The sequence below is a fragment of the Mustelus asterias genome, chromosome 5, assembly GCF_964213995.1.
Source record: "Mustelus asterias chromosome 5, sMusAst1.hap1.1, whole genome shotgun sequence".
Taxonomy (NCBI): domain Eukaryota; kingdom Metazoa; phylum Chordata; class Chondrichthyes; order Carcharhiniformes; family Triakidae; genus Mustelus; species Mustelus asterias.
The window spans coordinates 94,267,339-94,291,842 of record NC_135805.1 but is presented as its reverse complement, the minus strand read 5'-3'; the positions used below and the strand labels follow the sequence as shown (position 1 = coordinate 94,291,842).

At 39.9% G+C, this 24,504-nt stretch overlaps 1 protein-coding gene across 11 annotated transcripts in view; it reads left to right on the top strand.

Annotated features, from left to right (window-relative positions):
* The window catches only part of LOC144493700 (pumilio homolog 2-like), a 136,103-nt gene extending 114,040 nt beyond the window's left edge, over window positions 1-22,063 (top strand). For 6 of the 11 annotated variants that reach the window (XM_078213063.1, XM_078213058.1, XM_078213069.1 and 3 more), the window contains 9 exons: window positions 4,635-4,871; window positions 5,712-5,979; window positions 7,647-7,776; window positions 10,777-10,911; window positions 11,048-11,185; window positions 16,211-16,336; window positions 18,092-18,213; window positions 18,578-18,770; window positions 19,294-22,063. In XM_078213063.1, the coding sequence (XP_078069189.1) occupies window positions 4,635-4,871; window positions 5,712-5,979; window positions 7,647-7,776; window positions 10,777-10,911; window positions 11,048-11,185; window positions 16,211-16,336; window positions 18,092-18,213; window positions 18,578-18,770; window positions 19,294-19,425 (1,481 nt within the window). In that variant the 3' untranslated portion in view covers window positions 19,426-22,063. Of the gene's footprint in view, window positions 1-4,634; window positions 4,872-5,711; window positions 5,980-7,646; window positions 7,777-10,776; window positions 10,912-11,047; window positions 11,186-16,210; window positions 16,337-16,845; window positions 16,890-18,091; window positions 18,214-18,577; window positions 18,771-19,293 lie in introns of those variants that run through there. The other 5 variants (XM_078213064.1, XM_078213060.1, XM_078213061.1 and 2 more) reach the window with 3 other exon arrangements.
* The last annotated feature ends 2,441 nt before the right edge of the window (window positions 22,064-24,504 follow it).

Sequence of the window (24,504 nt, the reverse complement as noted above, 5' to 3'; positions counted from 1 at the left end):
ACAGAGCGATACCCATCACTGCTGACCTCAAAAAAAAGCTGCCCAGAAAGGTCTCGCTCCATGTCACATGACTTTACCCTTTACCAATGTTATTTGGATTCTGGTTTCGGCTCAAAGGGACTTTGGGGCATCTAGCAAACGTGGCTGCTTGGCCTTGCTGCTATCAATCCCATTGAAAAATTCTCACACAGCAAACCAGGAAGTAAAAACCACTGATTGCCTTTCAGTTTTTAATCATTTTACCTGCAGCAAAATGAAAATTAAAACATTGGTATGGGATTAAGGTAGAAGCTGAGATTACATAAACTTTACAATACTATTTTGACGTTTTAAAATAATGGATAAATCTCACATTTCACAAATATAAAATTAGATTTTCAGGCCCTGGAGGTTGTTGAGCAATAATTATGAATTTAGTATGACGTTGGAAAACCCAATTATGCCTTATTCAACAAGGCGTAGCTTTTTCAAAGGGATCAATAGTGCAAAAAATTCAATTCAGGTGATCTTCTGTGAGCATTTCAGTGCACTCAGTAGGGTAGTGCCTGTCCGCAACTTCTGGATTTCCACTTTTATCTGCACGTGTGAACACCGGAAGTTTCTGGCAGTTTTACAGTTTTAATTACAGTTAAAGCTGTATGATTTCAATGTCATTACAGCTGCACTGTTTGGACCTTACACTTGATTCTTTTTTCCAAAATTATTTTACATTTACTTACATTCAGGTAACCTATTGGTTTAGTCATTATAAAGACCAAATGCTGATGAATCTGATTTCACTGTTTTCCATTATTGGAATTAATTCCGTCTGTATATATTTTGCAATTATTGCTTGAAGAATTAATCATCCTTGTGCTATGTTGTCAAATGCTTCTAGAAAATCCAATAATTTATCAGTTGCACTTTATTAGTCCACCATGTCTCTTTTAAAATTCTAGCAGCTCGTTTATACATGATTTCTTCTGAATCTTTGTTGTCTCTTCTTTCTTATTTAGAGAAATACTTCATAGGTTCTCTTTCATTGCCTTTTAAAACTTATTTCATGCTTTAAAATATAACTTTACTCCCAAAGCCTGACCACCATCTACAAGGTACAAGTCAGGAATGTGTTGGAATACTGTCCACTTGCCTGAATGAGTGCGGGCCCAACAACACTCAAGAAGTTTGACACCATCCAGGACAAAGCAGCACACATTTGATTGGTATCCCATCCACAAACGTTCATCCACTCCATCAACAATGAACAGTGGCAGAAATGTGTACCATCAGAGCTGGGGGACCGGACGGGGAGGAATTTGTAAAATGCGTACTGGAAGGTTCTTTGGAACAGTCTGTAGATAGCCCGACTAGAGAGGGGGCTATACTGGACCTAGTTCTGGGAAATGAGCCCGGTCAGGTCGTCAAAGTTTCGGTAGGGGAACATGTGGCAAATAGTGACCACAACTCTGTTAACTTTAGGATAGTAATGGACAAGGATGAGTGCTGTCCTACGGGCAGGGTGCTAAATTGGGGGAAGGCTGACTATAGCCGGATTAGGCAGGAATTGGTGGATGTTGATTGGGAGAGGATGTTCGAGGGTAAGTCCGCGTCTGGCATGTGGGAGTCTTTTAAGGAACTATTGATAAGGCTGCAGGATAGGCATGTGCCTGTAAAAAGGAAAGATAGGAAAGGTAGGATTCGAGAGCCGTGGATAACCAGGGAAATTGAGGATCTGATTAAAATGAAAAGGGAGGCGTACGTTAAGTCCAGGCAACTGAAAACAGATGGAGCTCTGGAGGAATACAGAGAGAGTAGGAAAGATCTCAAACGGGGAGTTAGAAGGGCAAAAAGAGGGCACGAGATGTTCTTGGCAGGCAGGATTAAGGAGAATCCTAAGGCATTCTATTCATACGTTAGGAACAAAAGAGTTGTCAGGGAGAAAATCGGACCTCTCAGGGACAAAGGAGGGGAATTATGCTTAGAACCCAAGGGAATAGGGGAGATCCTAAATGAATACTTTGCATCGGTATTCACGAAGGAGAGGGGCGTGTTAACCGGGAGTGTCTCGGAGGGAGGTGTTGACCCGTTAGAGAAAATCTCCATTACGAGAGAGGAAGTGTTAGGTTTTTTAGGGAACATTAAAACTGACAAAGCCCCAGGGCCTGATGGCATCTATCCTCGACTGCTCAGGGAGACGAGAGGTGAAATTGCTGGGCCTCTGACGGAAATCTTTGTCGCTTCTTTGGACACGGGTGAGGTCCCTGAGGATTGGAGGATAGCGAATGTGGTCCCGTTGTTTAAGAAGGGTAGCAGGGATAACCCAGGAAATTATAGGCCGGTGAGCTTGACGTCCGTGGTAGGGAAGTTGTTGGAGAGGATTCTTAGAGACAGGATGCATGTGCATTTAGAACGGAACAATCTCATTAGTGACAGACAGCATGGTTTTGTAAGAGGGAGGTCGTGCCTTACAAATTTGGTGGAGTTTTTTGAGGAAGTGACAAAAACGGTTGATGAAGGAAGGGCCGTGGATGTCGTCTATATGGATTTCAGTAAGGCATTTGACAAAGTCCCACATGGCAGGTTGGTTAAGAAGGTTAAGGCTCATGGGATACAAGGAGAAGTGGCTCGATGGGTGGAGAACTGGCTTGGCCATAGGAGACAGAGGGTAGTGGTCGAAGGGTCTTTTTCCGGCTGGAGGTCTGTGACCAGTGGTGTTCCGCAGGGCTCTGTACTGGGACCTCTGCTATTTGTGATATATATAAATGATTTGGAAGAAGGTGTAACTGGTGTAATCAGCAAGTTTGCGGATGACACAAAGATGGCTGGAATTGCGGATAGCGAAGAGCATTGTCGGGCAATACAGCAGGATATAGATAGGCTGGAAAATTGGGCGGAGAGGTGGCAGATGGAATTTAATCCGGATAAATGCGAAGTGATGCATTTTGGAAGAAATAATGTAGGGAGGAGTTATACAATAAATGGCAGAGTCATCAGGAGTATAGAAACACAGAGGGACCTAGGTGTGCAAGTCCACAAATCCTTGAAGGTGGCAACACAGGTGGAGAAGGTGGTGAAGAAGGCATATGGTATGCTTGCCTTTATAGGACGGGGTATAGAGTATAAAAGCTGGAGTCTGATGATGCAGCTGTATAGAACGCTGGTTAGGCCGCATTTGGAGTACTGCGTCCAGTTCTGGTCGCCGCACGACCAGAAGGACGTGGAGGCATTGGAGAGAGTGCAGAGAAGGTTTACCAGGATGTTGCCTGGTATGGAGGGTCTTAGCTATGAGGAGAGATTGGGTAGACTGGGGTTGTTCTCCTTGGAAAGACGGAGAATGAGGGGAGATCTAATAGAGGTATACAAGATTATGAAGGGTATAGATAGGGTGAACAGTGGGAAGCTTTTTCCCAGGTCGGAGGTGACGATCACGAGGGGTCATGGGCTCAAGCTGAGAGGGGCGAAGTATAACTCAGACATCAGAGGGACGTTTTTTACACAGAGGGTGGTGGGGGCCTGGAATGCGCTGCCAAGTAGGGTGGTGGAGGCAGGCACGCTGACATCGTTTAAGACTTACCTGGATAGTCACATGAGCAGCCTGGGAATGGAGGGATACAAACGATTGGTCTAGTTGGACCAAGGAGCGGCACAGGCTTGGAGGGCCGAAGGGCCTGTTTCCTGTGCTGTACTGTTCTTTGTTCTTTGTTTATCTCCAAAATGCATTGCAGGAACTCAACATCGTAGAATCCCTACAGTGCAGAGAGAGCCTAGTTGGCCCATTGACCCTGCACCGACGACAATCCCACCAGGCCCTATCTCTGTGATCCCACATATTTACACTGCTAATTCCCCTGACACTAAGGGGCAAATAGCATGGCCAATCCACCTAATTTTCTCATCTTTGGAGTGAGAGAGGAAATTGGAGCACCCGGAGGAAACCCACGCAGACACGAGGAGAACGTGCAAACTCCACACAGACAGTGACCCAAGGCCGGAATTGAACCCAGATCCCCGGCACTGAGGCAGCAGTGCTAACCGCTTTGCCACCGTGCCACCTTGGGCAGCACCTTACAAGCCCAAGACTACTACCATCTTGAAGGACAAGGACAGCAGATACCTGGAAAATTTCCTCCAAGAAACTCACCATCCTGACTTGGAAACATATCTGTTCCATCATTGGTGCTGGGTCAAAATCCTGGAATCCCCTCTGTAACAGCACTGAGGGTGTACCCACAACAGGGACTGCAGCAGTTCAAGAAGGCAGCTCACCACTGCTTTCTCAAGTGCAATTAGGGATGGACAATAAATGCTGGCCTAGCTAGCGATGCCCGCATCCCATAAATGAAATTTAAAAATACACTTGTATTTTTTTTAAAAAAAGGTTTAAATCAATAAAATATATTCATTCTTAAAATTTTCATTTTGAGAAAGTACTTCAATTATTGTCCAGTAGACATAGATCAGCTTAATTTAAAACTTGCTAATAATGAAAAATAGAAATTCAGCTGTAAATTGTAGTAAATAGTGCTACCTTCAATCATAGACACACACATGTTCTATTTCTAAGGTTAAACAATTTGTGGCAACTAAAATGTTCAGATATTATATGCTGTTACCAGCTTCATACCCAAACCTATTTTGACATCCTGTGCCTACAGTTGGTAGCTCTGGAAGCAACAGTGTATCGAGAAGAGATTCATTGTCTACCAGCTCTGATCTGTACAAACGACCAAACAGCAGTCTGGCTCCTATAGGTCAGCAGTTCTACAGCAGCTTGGGATTCTCCTCATCACCTGGTCCAATTGGTATGCCTCTTCCTAGCCAGACTCCCAATCACTCGTTGACACCACCTCCATCCCTCTCCTCACATGGGTCTTCATCTAGTCTTCATCTTGGTATGTTTATTGTTTTGTTGTGCATAAAAATGTGTATATACCAGTAATTTAGCATTCAAGTTTTCAGTCCTGGACTGACTTTTATATTGATGAGAAATCCATTTGTATCCCTTTGGAGTTTGGCATAAGTATACACAAAATACAATGCCCTTTGGGTGCTATTGGTTAGGATTTTAAAAAATGGGAAGCTATTTGTCAACGCTTTCACAAAACTTAATTTTTGACTATACCAGTGAAGAATACTAAACTGGGATAATAAGTTTGTTAAAAGCAAAACTCTAGAAGATTTAGAAATTGTAGATCTATTGTGAAAATCAAAGAATAGTGAAAATCCTCCTCTTTCCCCAGTAAGCAATTTGACATGTTATCAGAATCTTCCAAAAACAACTTGAAAGTATTCTGTTTAGATATGCTGTTCTGCTATTGGGGTTAATCTCTTTAACATTTAATATGCTGCAGTTTCATTCATTAAAAATTGATGTACGATATTTGCTTGAGTTAATTTATCATTTAAGTGGCTAATTGTTCTACTTTAAATACTGCATTTTGAATGTTGCCTACCTTAGATTTCAATTTGACTAAACCATATCCAATACACAGTAGCTTATTGTGCGCACAGCACAAAGCTGTGAATCCTAAATTCATGCAGTACTTTTTGTGTGTTCTTCTGTGGCAATTAAGATTCTTTGATAATTTTTGTGTATTAAGGAAAAGGTCGATATTGATGAAGATGCAATATATTACCATTATTATAAAACTTGAACTGTTCTCAGAGGCCAATATATAGTGGCATTACCATGTGTATTCTTTTCAGTTTATCAACACATGTTTTCACTGCAGGTGGACTGACAAATGGCAGTGGCCGATTCATCTCTGCAGCACCTGGTGCTGAAGCTAAAAGTCGCAGTGGGATTGGTTCATCGAGTCTGTTCAGTTCGAGCAGCCAGCTGTTTCCTCCCTCCCGTCTTCGTTATAGCAGATCTGATATCATGCCTTCAGGTCGTAGCAGGCTGCTGGAGGACTTCAGAAACAATCGCTTCCCAAATCTTCAACTACGTGACCTAGTTGGTCACATAGTTGAATTCTCCCAGGACCAACATGGCTCCAGGTAAATTAATTGGTGGAAATCTTTTTTTAAAGTTGATGTAGGTTCCTAATTTCGAAGTGATTGGTTAGGATCAGCAGCATGAGTTTTGTTTCAACAAGGTTGGTGTCATTAAGACTATTACTTGAGTTCAAGTTGCCTAAACAGGCAACCCATTTTGCTCATCGTTTTCTGATTCATACTTCTTAGAGTATGTGTGTCAGAGAAGGGTACTAAAGTCATACAGTCAGAAAGTATTATTTTTCATCATTGTTTTAAAATGAATACGTAGTTACATCAAATCTATAGTATAGAAAACTGGTTCTTCAGCCCAGCTGGCCTATGTTGACGTTTATGCCTCACATGAGTCCACTTCCTCCTTTCTTCCATCTAACACACCAGTCTTTCCTTCTAATCCCTTTGCACTTATGCTCATCTGGGTTCCCCTTAAAAAAAAATTCTACTACTTGCCTCAGCTACTCCTTGTTGCAAGTTTCTCCTGAATTCGCTTTTGGATTTATTAATGACTGCCATCTAGTTTTGGTGTCTCCCTCATACAGAACCGTTTTCTCCATGGCTACCATAATCAGATCCTTTCATTATCTTAAAGATGTTGATCAAGTCATCCCTCAGCTTTTCACTGAGCATGTTCAGTCTTTCTTGATGATGGCCTTAACTTCTCAGTTCTGGTATCATCCTTGTGAATCCTTTTTGAACTTTCGCCAATGTCGCTACATCTTTTTTAAAAATCATGTGGAGACCAGAACTTGTTCATCAGTACTTGAGGTTGCCTCTGAATCATAAGTTTCAGGGTTCAAATCCCACTCCAGGGCTTGAGCACAAAAATAAAGACTGATACGCCAAATCGGTTGTGAGGGAGTGCAACACTAACAGAGGTGCTTTCTTTTGAATGTGACGTTAAAGTGAGGTCCCATCTGCCTCCTTGGGTGGATGTAAAGGATCCCATGGAACAATTGGGAAAGTGCAGGGAAGGTGCCAATATTTATCCCTCATAAACCATAAAAATCAGTAATGTGGTCATTATCACATTGCTGTTTGTGGGAATTTGTATGCAATTTGTTCCATTTGCTACATTACAACAGTGACTGTGCTTCAAAAGTACTTCATTGATTGTAAAGCACTTTGACTTCTGGTGGCCGTGAAAAATACTATAGAAATTCAAGTCTCTTTTGTATTTCAGTTATGTTCCATATAAGTTTAGCATAGTATTTCTGCTTTTCAATTTTTCAGTTCTCTCTAGAAATAAGCTGCAGTGTTTGGTTTGATTTTTTAAAATTGGCTTTACTAAGCTGCCTTGTTACTTGTAATGCATCTGTATCCCTCGATCCCTTAACTTCTCTACCCCAAATAGAGTCTTATTATCCAAGAAATATATATTTTAGATTTCTGAAAAAGCCCACTTACCCCCATCAAAGTTCTAAGAAAACAATGCACTTAGTTGTAAGGGCAAGTGTTATCATCAAAGAACAGTATTGTTCTCCACTTTGAGAATAAAGGAGTGTATTTATTTTGATTAGTAACCAAACAGCCTGCCATCTCAGCTGTGCAAAGAGCTCTACTCTGCAGTAAGATGAACGGTAACTATATATTTTAAGCAAAAATTACAGCAAAATGCATTTTAAAATGCTGTAAGTGTAGAACCGACTTCGTTCTCCTTTTGGAATTGGCAGATTTATTCAACAAAAGTTGGAACGGGCTACACCAGCAGAACGGCAGATGGTTTTCAGTGAGATCCTGCAAGCAGCTTATCAACTGATGACTGACGTGTTTGGAAATTATGTAATACAGAAATTCTTTGAGGTAACTATATTTTCTGAAATATATTACAACATTGATGGGGGTGCGGACAGGAGTTAATTTAAACATCACTCCCCTCGCCTCCCGTCTGTAAACGGAAAGATGTTTAATTTGTTTCCCTCTTTATAAGTGGTGACATATTTCCCAACCAATTGGTTTTTGTGTGATCCAATATTCTATTAACAGCCCCACAGCAAACATGGGATAGGATGATCTGAACAGAGGCTGAAGTTTATTGCACACATTCAAACCACAGAGCAGAGTCACAAAGTCGCCTCATATAGTAAAGGGAGGGTTAGAAAAAAGGTTTTACAGTAGAGAGACAGCAGAGAAACTAAATATTGGTTCATTGAGTTCCAGAATCAAAGTCCAATGAAGTATTCCTTCACTGAGGTCTGCGGACTAAAGAACCAATGTTGTAGAATTCACTTTTCCAGTGGTGTGGGACTTCACAAGATAGGCGTGCAGATGTAAATCAGTTTTGCAGGCAATGCGTAGAACTTCCAACAGAAGCAATGCAAATGAGGCCAGATAGTAAACAGCAGACTGAGCTTTTCAGTTCAGCAAGGCAGTATTAATTGTTCCACAAACCAGAGGCCCATGTCACGTGATTTGCCTCCCCATCATCTTTGACAAAGGATGTGTATCCGTCATCTGGATTCCAATGACTATTAAACGTCTCAGCCACTAGGAATTGAAAGAAAGTTTGCAGAACTTTTATCTTAGCAGATGGCCTGGGTTATGAAATACAGGTGGCCTTTGTGTAGCTCTCTTTGAAGTTGGGCTGCACACTCCACAAGGGGTCATTAGTAGCTCCTCAGATAACAAGCTGTGCGTTTTCCTAAAACTGCCAAGTGGCTTCTTTTGTTCTGGGATCGTAGACAGAAACTGTTTCAGCCACTTTCCGTGCCTTGTTTCAGTGAAATAGTGATGAGCATATCTATATATAGTCTTAGTCCCTCACAATGGACGCTCACAGCTTTGATGCAAAGCAGCTGCTACAATGGAAAATGCATTTTCATCATCCCATCCCCCCCTCGCTTTGTTTGCCACTTGATGAAGAGTTACAGACACGTTACCCTGCCATTTATAGTAGAAGCGGTAGGGTTGTCAAGTAGGCTGATTAAATTTGAACCTAGTTTTAATGGTGAAATGGTTGCCATATCCTGAGAACAAGGTGTACATAGGCAATGCTGGCAAAGCCACATTTATTGCTCATCCTTGGTTGCCCTGAAAAACTGTAGGACCCAGTTGCTATCTTGGCTGGTGGTGGTACTCTCACATGGTGTTAAGTTAGAAATCCCAGCAGTGACGATGGTGATGCATATCCAGATCAGTGTTCCCTCAGCATTGCTGTCCTTCCCCTTATCAGTGATAGAGGTCCAGGCAATGCTGTCAGTGTAAACTTGCTGAGTTGTTGCAGTACACCCTGTAAATCATACAATTTGAAGCCACAGTGTGCCAGTGATGGAGCTAGAGCACCCACCAGGTAAGTGGTACGCACTGTTGACTTGAGGTTCACGAAGAAACTTTGAGAGAAGAGGAAGTAGGCCACTTGTTGCCTAGTCTTCCGCCTTGCTGTTATAGCCATAATGTTCATATGACTGATGCGGTTAAACTTCTGGGCAGTGGTGACCCATAAGATGTTGATGGTGGAGGACTTGGTGATTATGGTGCCATTGAAACTCATGGGTAGGCAACGGTCTTTTCTTGTTCAAAGTGGTTATTACCTGGTACTTGTGCAGTTAAATGTTATCTGCTGCTTGTCAAGCCAAGTCTGGGTGTTATACAGCTCCTGTAGGCTGGCATGAACGGTTACATTTTTGAAAAATTGTAGATTTGGGTGAGCACCGGAACCATCAGTGAACAGTTCAATCCCTGAACTTATCATTGATGAGGTGGTGGAAGATAATTAGGCTGCAGATGCTTCCCTGAAGAACTCTTGCATGGGGCTTCAATGGTTTGCTTTTAACAACAGCCATATTCTTGTTTTTAATCCAGCTGTATTGAACCTAATGTACCTGTTTTGGTTGAATACATAAAACAGCAAGAAAACATAATTGCAATAAACCAACTCTTACTCTATGCTTTTACTGGACTTCGTATTCTAAACTCACTATGTTTAACTCCCTATCCTTTGCTCTGTGGCCAACCTGACCACTCCAGTCTCAGCCCAGTGTCCTGTAATGCTATGTGCAGTGTCACAGGAAGTTAGTGGTTATAGAATTCCTTTAATATAGGTTAGAGGACTAATGTGCACTGTAACTATGCATCACTGATGTGTCACATAACTGACGATATAACAGCTGATTCTATAATAGATCACTTCATGAATTTGTAAATCCTTAAAATATTAAATTGGTAAATATGCAGCATTAGTGGGGGATTTTCCTTACTAAAGCTGCAAATGTACATTTAGAATTTTTGAATTAGATGTATATTTGTGTTCCATGTATAATTCATGTACTTTTCTTGCTGTAAGGTCTGTAAGGCATATTTCTATGTAAAATTTGTCGAGGATTATTCCATTAATATTTGTAAAATTACTTCAGCTATGTTCTGGAGCAACTTATAAGGCTTTAAAATACTCAAAAAAATGGTGGGTGTTTGAGGGTGTGAGGATTGATTTTTTCCATGAATCCTTCACCCTCCCACTCCAGAGCTCGGTGCACAGCCAGTGTATGATTAACACTCATTCGCTACTGTCTTACAGACTTGACTTAATATTCATAAATTGTATGTTTGAATCAACCCCATTGCCTGGCTCATGGTCTTCACTCTACGTGCAGTTGTGGGGCGGTGCTAAGAGACATGAGAGAGTTCCACCTCCTGTGGCATGAACTTAACTCATCCACTGCTGAAGAAGAGATTGATTCAGAAGCCTGAACCAAGAGCAGTGGCACTATTACAGAGACACAAAATATTATAACCTTTGAGATGTTGAATCTATATTTGTAATTTGAGTTTGATTTGAGATTTATGGTTTTGTTTTAATATTTTCAGTTTGGAAGCATGGATCAGAAGTTGGCTTTAGCTCAGCGTATTCGTGGTCATGTTTTGCCCTTGGCTCTACAGATGTATGGTTGTCGTGTTATTCAGAAAGCATTAGAATCCATATCAGCTGACCAGCAGGTAATTGTAAGTTTGAACAGATTTTTCCTAATACAAGTTAATTGTTGGTAGAAATGAATAAATAATTGCAGAAATATTAATGTTTAAAGATTTTTCCAATGAATTATGCTTGTAGTTTTTAATAGTCCTCTTCTTCATGCAGAATGATATGGTAAAGGAGCTGGATGGTCACGTTTTAAAATGTGTTAAGGACCAAAATGGAAACCATGTTGTTCAAAAGTGCATAGAGTGTGTGCAACCCCAATCTCTCCAGTTCATTATTGATGCTTTTAAAGGGCAGGTAAGCAGTTTTTTTGCTGTTTTATGAGCACAGGGGCCAGCTTTATAAGCAGGGAAAACTATATCAAATTAAAACGCTATTTCATGTACGTTTCCAAAATATGATTTCAAATGTGCAATTGTATAAATAAGAATGGTTTGCCGTTAACAATTTGGATAAATCAAATTCCTCTTGTACAGCTTTTGAGCTGTGAAATGAAACAATGGCATGTGAACTAACTAGATATTCTTTTTTGAGAGCCAATATCAGTAGAATCAGAAAATCTTTTGAAAAACTTCTCACGTGGATGACTGAGATAGAGAGTTGTGGTAACTTGACAAGGAGGTCAAACACATTTAAATACTTAATCTCCTTTATTGTTTAAACTGTAAAATAACAACAGTGCAGCCTATACACATAATTTAGCAACAGCGATGAATAGGACTAACCCTCCTGGCTACAGCAACAGCCCCCACTAAATACCCTGGAGCCATTCTCAATCAAAGTGGTCCAGTTTCCTTAGTGATGAAACTAACTGGTGAAGGAATCACCGTAAGAAGTTTAACAACACCAGGTTAAAGTCCAACAGGTTTATTTGGTAGCAAAAGCCACACAAGCTTTCGGAGCCCCAAGCCCCTTCTTCAGGTGAGTGGGAATTCTGTTCACAAACAGGGCATATAAAGACACAAATTCAATTTACATGAATAATGGTTGGAATGTGAATACTTACAGCTAATCAAGTCTTTAAGAAACAAAACAACGTGAGTGGAGAGAGCATCAAGACAGGCTAAAGAGATGTGTATTGTCTCAATACACATCTCTTTAGAGACAATACACATTTCTTTAGCCTGTCTTGATGCTCTCTCCACTCACATTGTTTGTATCTTAAAGACTTGATTAGCTGTAAGTATTCGCATTCCAACCATTATTCATGTAAATTGAATTTGTGTCTTTATATGCCCTGTTTGTGAACAGAATTCCCACTCACCTGAAGAAGGGGCTTGGGGCTCCGAAAGCTTGTGTGGCTTTTGCTACCAAATAAACCTGTTGGACTTTAACCTGGTGTTGTTAAACTTCTTACTGTGTTTACCCCAGCCCAACACCGGCATCTCCACAGAAGGAATCACCCGCAGACACCTGGCTCGCATTCATCGGAGCCACAACTCTGAAACAACAAAGTCTTCAGACCACACAGCAGAAAGAAATGCTACGGTGAAGACCCAACAGGATGGATAGCTGTACTTGATGGATAGGGCATCAAGTGGTCTCCACTCCAGAAAACAGAGGGGGACTGGTCACTGCTCCAAGAGAGGGTGAGGGGACATTTGCCAGCATATTCAATAGGAAATTACTTAATAAACACAGTATCACACACACACACACACACACACTCCCCCCCCCCCCCCCCCCCCCCCAATTTTAATAACAGTGTAAAGCCTTTGCTACTGAAAATCTGTGGAAACCAACATTCCAAACTAAACATTAACACACAGTGACACTCGTGTCCCAACTATACTTCAGTCTTACAGGAGCTTTGTTACTATGCTGTGACCTGCACAGTAGCCCTGGTGTCTCCATAGATCTTGGTGAGGCTTGTCCTCGGGGAACCACATTTGTGGGTGCGGGAGTGCATCAGGTGTCTGTGAACGAATGTCCCTCACCCTCTCTTAGAGCAGTGACCAGTCCCCCTGTGTTTTCTGGAGTAGAGACCACTTGATGCCCTATCCATCAGGTACCATTTCCTGTTGGGTCTCCACCGTAGCATTTCTTTCTGCTGTGTGGTCTGAAGACTTTGTTGTTTCAGAGTTGCGGCTCCGATGAATGTGAGCCTGGCCCCCTGTGGGTGATTCTTTCACCAGTTAGTTTAATCACTAAGGAAACTGGACCACTTTGATTGAGAATGGCTCCAGGAGGCCAGTGTTGGCTTCTACCAAAATTTCTCACACAGACACTGTAATTTAGATTGAAATGTCTCTCCTTAGCAAGGTGGTCATGTCGCTCCTTTTGCTTTTCCTGACTCCTTCCCATTCTCATTTTGACATCTGGATGCAGCAGATTCAGATGAGAGTTTGGCTTCCTACTCATCAGCATTTCAGCTGGTGAGAGCCCTGTCTTTATTTGTGGCATGATGTGGTACTGAAACAAGAACCATGGGAGCTTGGTTCCGAAGGTTCCGCCTGTCACCTTTTTCAGACCTCCATTCGCTCTGCTAAACCATTTGATGCGGGATGAAAAGGAGCAGTGCGCACATGGGGTATTCCATTTCTCTGCATGAACTCCTGGAACAAGTCACTAGTAAATGTGCTGTTATCAGAGGCAAGAGAATCTGGTAAGTCGTGAGTGCCGTAAACTTTGTAATAGGAGCTGTGATGTTGCTCATGATGTGTGCTTCCAGCCACTTAGAGTGTGCATCCACAATGATTAGAAACATATGTCCCATGAAAGGCTCTGCAAAGTCCACATGGAGCCTGGACCAGGGACAGTCAGGCCACGCCCACGGATAAAGTGGCGCTGGTGGCACCACCTTTTGGTTGAGCTCACACTCCAGACAGGATTTTGTCTTGTTCTCCAAGTCCTGATCCATGTTGGGCCACTAGACGTATGACCTTGTTAAACTTTTCATCCGGGAGGCACCCGGGTGAGCCTCATGGACTTCATCCAAGACCTGCAGGTTGGACGACCACTCTGAACCCCAAAGAATGCAACTATCCTGCACACCTAGTTCCACTTTGGTTTCGCACATGGTCTCAGTTCATCGTACCCTATGTCAAGAGGCCAAGCCTGCATTAGGAACCTTTTCACCTGGGGCAGGGCAGGGTCCTAGTCTGTCCACTCTTTGATCTGTTTTACATTCACAAAGTCTCTTGAGCAAGAAAATTGTCTCTGGAGGAAATAATGTTTTGGTGGACATGTCTGGTAAAGGAAGCAACTTAGTGCCTTTGCATTGTCCTTCCCCACCCTATACACAGTTATACTGGTAGGCTAACAATGAAAGAGCCCAGCACTGTATTCATGCCGAGGTCATGGGAGGAATGCATCTGGATTTACTGAAGAGGCTCATCCATGGCTTGTGGCCTGTACATATAGTGAATGAACGACCATAAGGGTACTGATGAAAACGTTTCACAGTGAAGATAAGTGGCTAGACCTTGTCTAGCTCTGACTATCCCTTCTCAACTGTTGGCTGGGTGCTTGATGCAAATCCAATGTTTTTTTTCCAACCCGTCCTCCATCAAATGAGAGACCACGCCATAGGGCATGACATGACAGAATAAGCTCTCTGTCCTGATCAAGATGAACCAGCAGATTAGCTGATTGTAGCAATGGCTTCACATTCTTGAAAGCTTTCTCTTGTGCTGACCCCCATTTCAATTGGGTCTCTTTGTGAAGCAGCAGTGACGCCAACACTGTTGAAAGGTCCAGCAGAAACTTCCTGTAGTAATTCACCATGTCCAGAAATGACCTGAGCTCAGACACATTCCTGGGGTTGGGAGCTTCCTTGATAGCTCTGACTTTCCCTCCACTGTGACTTTGTGACCCAGATATTCTACAGTGTGTGTCTGGAAGATGCACTTGCACAGCCCTGCCTCTGAAAACACTTGTTGAGGTGCTCCTCCTCAGTTTTCCCTGTGATCAGGATGTCATCCAAGTAAATTGCTGCATTGGAAAACCCCTGCAACAGATTGTCTATTGTCTTTTGAAAAATCACAGGACTGGAGGACATCCTGAAAACTAGAGGGTTGTATTTGAACAAACCGTTGTTGGTGTTGATTGTGATGTACTGTTTTGAGGAGTCCTCTAACAAAAGCTGCTGGTAGGCTTTGCTCGTGTCAAGTTTTAAGAATGTCTTGCCTCCTAGTCTCCCAGAGTGTGACTGGCTCAGTAAAATTCAGTTGAACTGGGGTGAGATAAAGCATACGCGGGTGAGTTTGTAATCCCCGCATATACGCGCGGTGCATAAGAACAGGAACAATTGGGGCTGCCCAGTGTGAAAATGAATGAGTACAATGATTCCTCACCTCAGGAGCCACCCCAATTCCTCTTCCACTTGGCCTTTCGTGGTGTAGGGCAGTCCTGGGCTTGAAAAAGCGAGGAATAGTCACGGTCCACAAACAGCTTAACTGTGGTGCCCCGCAATGTGCTCAGTTCATCTTTGAAAACTTCAGGGTATTTCTGAATGAGATCCTCTGTCACCCACATGTGCTTTGTCTCACCCCAGTTCAACTGAATTTTACTGAACCAGTCACACCCTGGGAGACTGGCACAAGCCCTTTTATCACCAGGAGCTGTACACTTGCGTCTTGGCTGTTGTACGCAGTGTCTACTTCCAAAGCTCCTAACAATGATATAGTCTCTCCATTGTAAGTCCATAGTTTGATACCTGCCTTGGACAAGTGTGGATTAATTAGGGAAAGCCAGCAAGGATTTTTTAAAGGCAAATCATGGTCAACTAACTAGATTGAGTTTTTTAATAAGGTAACAGACAGTTGATGTGATGTGTATGAACTTTCAAAAAATTATTTCATATTGCAATTTTTTCATAGTGCATAGACTTGCCAGCAAAGTTGAAACCCATAAAATAAGAGAGAAAGTGGTGGTATTGATACAAAGTTGGCCTCGTGACCTGGTGGTGAACAGTGATTTTCAGACTGAAGCAAGGTATACACTGGGATTCCCTAGTGGGTGGTGCACAATTTAAACAATTTAAGATGGCACCAAACTTATGAACTATGCAGAGTATAGTGATTAATACAAGACAAGCTGGTGGAATTGACAGATGTGTGACTGTTAAAGTTGAATGTAGAGAAGTATGAAGTGGTACATTTGGTAAGAAGAATGCGGAGAAGCAATATAAAATAAAGGACCCAATTCTGAAGGGGATGCTTTAACGTTTCAGGTCAGTGATCTTTCATCATTGTCTCCCTGAATTAATGCTGTACTGGATTTATTTTTCCTATCTTTAAAACTGTTTTAATTTTGTAAAATTCTTGGGTTTTTTCTAACAGCAAAGTCTTGTTTCCTCAGCAACTGATAATTATTTTCTAGGTCTTTGTGTTGTCAACTCATCCTTATGGTTGTCGAGTCATACAGCGTATCTTGGAGCACTGCACACCTGAGCAGACTCTTCCGATCCTAGAGGAACTGCATCAGCACACTGAGCAATTAGTGCAGGTAAGGGGAGCAGATAACATATGAGCATAAAGAATGCATGAATCCATTCAAATCTATACCTTTCATCATAGACGAGCAGACAAAATAATCAAATTATTTTTCTTTCACATGGGATTCTGAGATCCTCACCGGTGTTTTGAGATCACATTCTACAATTCTGTCCATTTAGAATCACTGGTTAATGATGACGAAATAAGTTAAATTCTATTCTAATTTTTCCGGGATTTTTATTAGCGGTTTTTAGTCAATTTTGATGATCACATTCTTCAATTCTAATAATTTATCCATTTTATAAGCAGCAAACCCATGGCCTTGTTTCTAGGTGTATGAGTACGTTATAGGACTTGTACCATTTGCATTATGATATATACAGGATACTGGACACATCTGTATTTAGGAAAGGGAAACTAGTATTTTGCACTTTCTAACATAACATGCACTACTTATAATCACCACCGACATCATACATCCATTGTCTTTAATTGCAAACTGTCTGCTTACCTGTGCAGAGTACTCACCGTGACATGATGCCAGTCATCTTTTAAGAAACAAAGTAAGTAATTTTAAAAAAAGGAAAGTATGCTATATACAATACTTAAAGCAGATGATCAGTAATGACTCGCAAGCGTTTATCCACTTCATTTGTTTTGATTTGGAAGTGCACTTGTGGCACTGGTATATATCCATTTACATTTTTAACTCTGGACAGGTTCTGCTTACTCACTACTGGGCCCCACACTCTAATAACTGGGGCAATGCAAAAATGAAATGCACAGTTTGGTTTTCTAAATAAATAAAAAGTATGGATATGAATATGATCAAATTATTAAGTAAAATATTGAGGGAGAAGATTAAAGAAATGACAAAAATAAGGAAGAATGTTCTTTTACATGCATCCTAAAATATTGCATGTAAAGCTTCCTGCTATATATTAGAAATGAATTTAATTTCGACAAATGAAAATTTGAGATTTTAAGTATACTTGGTCACACAACTCTTGTAAATCCATTACAAAAATTATTTTGCAAACAAATGAAAATGACAGGCAGGAAAAGATCTGCAATATCATGATTAGACATAATTAAAGTCCTAACTCTTGCAGGCATAAAACAAAAAAAAGACTCTGATTTAAAAAAACAACCTCTGGAATATTTCTCTCTGACTTCTACAGGCATTCGAAACTACTTTTGGAGATCCCATTGACCACATGAATATTACCTGTTATTCCACTTACCTTTGCGACAATGAATGGGATCAGCTCCCTCTTGAAGGCATACATAGTCAACACAGAAAATAAGCCAATACCACTCTGAGAATAGGAGAGTTACCTATCCATCTAGCCTATTCCTACTCTTGTGTAGCTTAAATGTGTTCCTTGGTCCTCCCCAATCTTAACAGATATCCATTTTAGCCTTTTCATTATTTTGTATACTTATCAGGTCACTTCTAAGGCTATGCTGTTCTAAAATAACTGGATGACTATTTTAAAGCTATCAGAGTCTTAAAGCTAGGAATCTTTCTTGTAGCTCTCCTTTTAACCTTTTCCAAGGCCAATGTATCATGAAAACCTAGCCTCAAAGCTTGAGATGCGGTCTAACCAATGACCTATATAATGGTAGAATGATGTCCTCTGACTTGTACATGTACAATATGTATTAATGCACAAATAGTAAACAAATTTATATTTTAAAAAACTAGTATGAGAACGTTTATCTGAATTTTATTTCTAAGGTTTAATTTTCTTTGTTTAATTAGGATCAATATGGAAATTATGTCATCCAGCATGTTTTGGAGCATGGGCGTCCTGAAGATAAGAGTAAGATTGTTGCTGAGATAAGGGGAAAAGTTCTTGCTCTAAGTCAGCATAAATTTGCCAGGTATAAGAATTTGCATTTCATGTAAAAATGTGCTTCAATACTAAATAATGTAAATACCTGAAAAATGTTCCTTTTTTGTTGAATATGTGCTTAATTGAGTAACAATGTCCTTGAACCAAATATTTGAACATATACATATGATCAGAGTTAATGTTATAGTAAACATAAAAACAACCATAGTACAATGAAATGTTGCAAGTGTTTCTTAAGTCTACCATTAAAGGTTCTCCCTTCCCAACACCATTTAAGTTAAAAAAAAAAAATCCTGATTTATGTTTTCTTTATTCTGCAAGCCATAAAATTTGCATATAAAATTAATTCAGCTTAGGATACTGATTAGACTTGTACTGTGGATTTTTTTAAGCAATGTTGTTGAAAAGTGCGTCACCCATGCCTCTCGTGCTGAACGTGCTTTACTGATTGATGAGATCTGCTGCCAGAATGATGGCCCCCACAGTGCCTTATATACAATGATGAAAGATCAATATGCCAACTATGTGGTTCAAAAAATGATTGATGTAGCAGAACCTGCTCAACGTAAAATTATCATGCACAAGGTATATTTTATTGATATTTTTGCATAACTTTGAAATTGAATGCTATGTAATGTGCAAGATGAAATGGGTAAAGTAGCAAAACTACACATTCAGTGCTGTTAGCATAAGGGGTTAATTATTTTGTTACTGCTGCTTGGGGCAAGGAGACTGCAATTTAAACCATGTAGCTTTTTATTTGAAGATGTAATTGCATAAATTTTGTTCAAATGTATGTACCATTCCATTAGAATGAACAAGTTTTACGGATCACGAAAGATCTTCAAAGGCCAAAACTCGCTTTCTTTTCTAACTCTGTATTTTACTTCCTTCTGGTGGATTATGTTAATTTCCATTTACTAATCTTGGTTAAAAAAGATGCAAGTATAAACTTACAGCCAAATTTCTGATAAAATTAACAAAAGGGGGAAATAAAGACTTGAACTTCTAGTGGGCACTGATCCATTATAAAAATTGCAACCATGAAATGCTTGAGCTGATTTAAAAGAATTTTCTTAAATGTTATATATTTTTTGTTTGTATACAGATTCGACCTCATATTACAACCCTTAGGAAATACACTTATGGAAAACACATCTTAGCCAAACTGGAAAAGTATTACATGAAGAACAGCACTGACCTGGGGTCAATTGGAGGACCACCAAATGGAATGTTGTAAATTGAAGTGATGCACACAGAAGAACTTCTGAAAACTGTTCTACTTAAATATTGTGTGTGCCAAACCAGAGAGACTTTTAAACACAACTTAACTTGTAATTATTGCATCCCCTATTTTTTTTTCTTCCATTAATGATGAATTGTGTGTTTTACCAGTCAACTCTACTTCAAATCCTAAATGTGCCCTGAATTTTTGTGTGCATTTTGTTTCTCCTTAAAGTACCTTTGTTGGAGATTTATTGGAAAGCCTAGGTAAAACACAGAATATATGAACTTAATGTAATAGCATCAAAATAACTTTTGTGTGTTTTGTAAATTAAACCTTGCAAAATCATTAGAGAGAAGAGTTTCAAGTAGTATATTCACAACTTTTAAATTCTAATCATTTTAGGTACTTGCTGCATAATGTAGTTCTCAGGCCCAATAGATTAAATTTTATGGCGGAGAGAAATATTAAATTAATCAAATAACAGAACTTGTATAAAGTTAAGTTGTGTTTCAGCAAGTTACTTTTTGACAACAATATTTAAATAGCACAACAGTTATGGTCTGTTGAAATATGTAATTCAGGGAAGGCTTAAATTACAGGCTGATATGTAATGTAACTCCTGATGTTTACTACGGAGATGTCAATACTCAATAGGTTTTATTTTTTGAGATAAACACTGCCCTGCTTTTCTATTTCAGTGATGTATAGAAGTACTGTACATACATATGTATTTAACCATTGTACAAGGGGGCAGTAAGGAATCATGATGGTACACATACCTAAATATACAAATTGTCTGAAAAGTTTTTTTTTGCTAGATTTGGCTTTTCAGTCTATTTTGCAAAGAGATGAGGGGATTTGTATTTTTCAATACCTAAATTAAGAACGTTTATGAAGGTGTGGTGGATTTATTTTTACTTTCTCAGTTTAAAGATTTGGCAATCTTGGGCAGATTTGAAAATTAAGGGGCCATTGACTGGTAAGCTTGGTAGCTCACCATAACGCATGCAAAAACTAATGGAATAGACTTTGTTTTACTTATAAATATGTAGTGTATACGTGTAGACTTTGCAATTTATAGGTGTAAGTTTACAGTTTGAAAAAATGAAATTTATTGTTTGTGTTTAACCATATGCTTGGCTATCTTAGTAATGCATAGTTTGGTTGTACAGTTGTACATTTGTAAACCTGATGCTGTAAATGTTAAAATGTCTTTTACCCTTCAGAAAACAAAGTTTGCATTTTAGTGTATATTCACTAACTCACTCCTCTGCCCTAGTATAGTGTTGTATAATGTAAATTTCTTTGAATCAAGATTTTTTAAAAATTGTATCTTTATATGGCTTAAAAATTAAACTTGCTTTTATCTATTAGGACAGTAGGTTCTGTTTATAATCGCAGCTGTTGAAATTCTGTTAATATGGTAATTTTTGAAAATTTTACAAGTGTAATGTTGTACAAGTAAAAGTTGTTCGTAGTCAAATTGAAAAGTTTGAACTAAAACATCTAGTTACCATGGAAACCAAATGTTCTTTCCATCTTTTAAAAGTGGCATGATCTTTTTTGTACAGAAGAGTACTGTATTTTGGAATTGTCTACCTACATGTAAGTGGAAGTATGTATGATATTGTCAATTTTTCATTTGAACATAAGGTTGTAACACTACATATAGATGATGTACATTTTACAGGAGGCCTTGTGTACATTTCCTGATGACATTTTGCAGGCAGAATTGTGACCATATGTGTATAATTAATAGTTATTTGTATTCTTTGCCTCTGGAAATATTTTGAAATATGCTTTGTATATTCAGTTTCTGAAAGATAAAAGATTGTGCTTTGTATTTTGATGATCCTTGAAAGTCAGTATTTTGTATTAACAGAATAGTTTGTGGATTTGGAACAATCTGGAATTATTTATCTTGAGGCCTTTGGATGTGATGTCCTTAGCACTGAAAAGATAAAAAGTTGTTTTCATTAGGGCTGTGCAGTCAGATTTTTAAAAAATGAACTAAAGCATCAGTGAATTAAATTATTCGATGTTGAAGCTGTAATATTTTGTAATTATTTTATACTATTAATTTGTGCAGTCCTTTTTTTCTGTCACAACATTTGGATTTTCCAATCTGATATAGTTAAGCTGTACTATGGCACTTCGCTTGCTAACTTTCAAATTGCTTTGCTGTACTTATCTCTTCCAAGAGCTGCAAAAAGTACATCATCGGGAAAGAGCATGTTGGCCATGTTTACATGACTGGCTGTTGGACCTACTGCGTGCAGAAAGCCAGTAGGTTTGTTTTGGCACAGCCCTAGTTTCCATGGCAACTATTTATTTGTTGTGTGAAGGAAGTCACTTTGTGCGATTGTTCTCTGGTTTTAGCTTGGAAAGCAGGGGTCTGGGTGAAAATGCAGATCAAGAAATTTAAACATAACATTGATAACAAATGGAACAAAACCACTAGGCATTTTACTGATATTTCTTCTAACATGGATTGTTGATGGACCATTTTATCTTGTGTTTAATCAGGTCTGCCACCTGGCTCCCTGGCAATTAAGATGGAGTAATGTTATGTTCATTTAATTGTATATGCTGTATAAAAAAAGAAAAAAATGTGAATAACATATGAAATAAACCTGTTGTGTTTTCTGCAGGAGATGTGCCTTTTCATCCTTAATTATATCCTTTAACAATGTGGAAGTATCAGCCAACAATTTAAATTGAACATTCCTCATTTCCAACAGATGGATTTCGAATAATTGAATTTAACAAATTTGACTCCACATCTTTTCCTCTGCAGTCTGATTGTGTATTTATATTAACTTTACTCTGCAACTATCCTCTTTATTTTAAAATGACATTTTAGCACCTTAATCATACAGTCTTGGATGTATCTTACTTTCTTAGATGGATAATGACTGGAGAAGGAGAGAGAAACCTATAAAACCCTCGAGGGTTTGACTGTGTAGATGTTGGGAGGATGATCTCTTGGCTGGAAATCTCAAGCTAAGGGTCTATTTTCAGGATTGAGGATCTGTCATTAGGGATGGATATGAGAAATTTCACTCGGTTGTAAATATTTGGAATTCTCCACCTCGGGAGACTGGATGCTTCAGTCATTAACTATATTCAAGACCGAGAGGAATAGGCTTTTGGATACCATAGGATTTGAGAGATATAGAGATCGGACACGAAAGTGAAACGGAAGTGGATCAGCTATTAATGAATTTTGGAGCCAATTCAAAGAGCTTATGTAGCTGAATCCTGACACTTCTTACATCAATGTCAATGTTCCAAAATGAAAGCAGCAAATATAGTAGGGTGGGGGTGGAGAGAGAATAAAACCAAAAAATACAATGTTTAAAATCATGTCAGATTAAATAAAGAATATAGTTTCAGGATGTGAGTAACATTAGTATAATTGAATAATTTAAACAAGTAATCTTGCATTCTTTTCAACAGAATCTGATATACTCAGTTGAAATTAGTTTTTGTGTGCCATGCATATTGTATGATTGATTGTTTGGGGATGCAAAATTTTCTGCCATTTGGCAGAATTCTGACTTTTGGAAAATTGAACTCCATATTTTAAATTTTTTTTCCAACTCCTCTTGGCTCAAGTCTTGGTGTTTGCCAAGGCAGCAGAGGAGATGTCAGATTGGGGGAGCAGTGGAGCCCCAGTATGGCTGGGGCTTGACGAGGCAAAGGGAGCAGTGGGGACTGAGTCTCTGAGGTGTTTAGCCCAGACGTGTTGGGAAATTGATTTGATTTTTTTATTGCCACGTGTATTGGTTTGCAGTCTTGCACGCTATACAAAGCATACCGTTCATAGAGAAGGAAAGGAGAGGGTGTAGAATGTAGTGTTAAGGTCATAGCTAGGGTGTAGAGAAAGATCAACTTAATATAAGGTCGGTCCATTCAAAAGTTTGATGGCATCAGGAAAGAAGCTGTTCTTGAGTCGGTTGGTACGTGATCTCAAACTTCTGTATCTTTTTCCCGACGGAAGGAGGTGGAAGAAGGTATGTCTGTGATGCGTGGGGTCCTTGATTATGTTGGCTGCTTTTCTGAGGCAGCAGGAAGTGCAGACAGAGTCAATGGATGGGAGGCTGGTTTGTGTGATGGACTGAGTTACGTTCACAACTCTTTGTAGTTTCTTGTAGTCCTGGTCAGAGCAGGAGCCATACCAAGCTGTGATGCACCATAGAAAGCATCCTTTCCGGATGTATCTGTTGGTGAGACTGGTAGCGGAGATGCCGAATTTTCCTTAGCTGTATGAGAAAGTAGAGGCTTTCGTAACTATAGCGTTGGCGTGGGGGGAACCATGACAGGTTGTTGGTGATCTGGGCACCTAGAAACGTGAAACTCTTGACTATTTCCAATTCATCCCCATTGATGTAAGAACATAAGATAAGAAATAGGAGCAGGAGTAGGCCATCTAGCCCCTCGAGCCTGCCCTGCCATTCAATAAGATCATGGCTGATCTGACGTGGATCAGTACCACTTACCCGCCTGATCCCCATAACCCTTAATTCCCTTACCGCTCAGGAATCCATCCATCCGCGCTTTAAACATATTCAGCGAGGTAGCCTCCACCACCTCAGTGGGCAGAGAATTCCAGAGATTCACCACCCTCTGGGAGAAGAAGTTCCTCCTCAACTCTGTCTTAAACCGACCCCCCTTTATTTTGAGGCTGTGTCCTCTAGTTTTAACTTCCTTACTAAGTGGAAAGAATCTCTCCGCCTCCACCCTATCCAGCCCCCGCATTATCTTATAAGTCTCCATAAGATCCCCCCTCATCCTTCTAAACTCCAATGAGTACAAACCCAATCTCCTCAGCCTCTCCTCATAATCCAAACCCCTCATCTCCGGTATCAACCTGGTGAACCTTCTCTGCACTCCCTCCAATGCCAATATATCCTTCCTCATATAAGGGGACCAATACTGCACACAGTATTCCAGCTGCGGCCTCACCAATGCCCTGTACAGGTGCATCAAGACATCCCTGCTTTTATATTCTATCCCCCTCGCAATATAGGCCAACATCCCATTTGCCTTCTTGATCACCTGTTGTACCTGCAGACTGGGCTTTTGCGT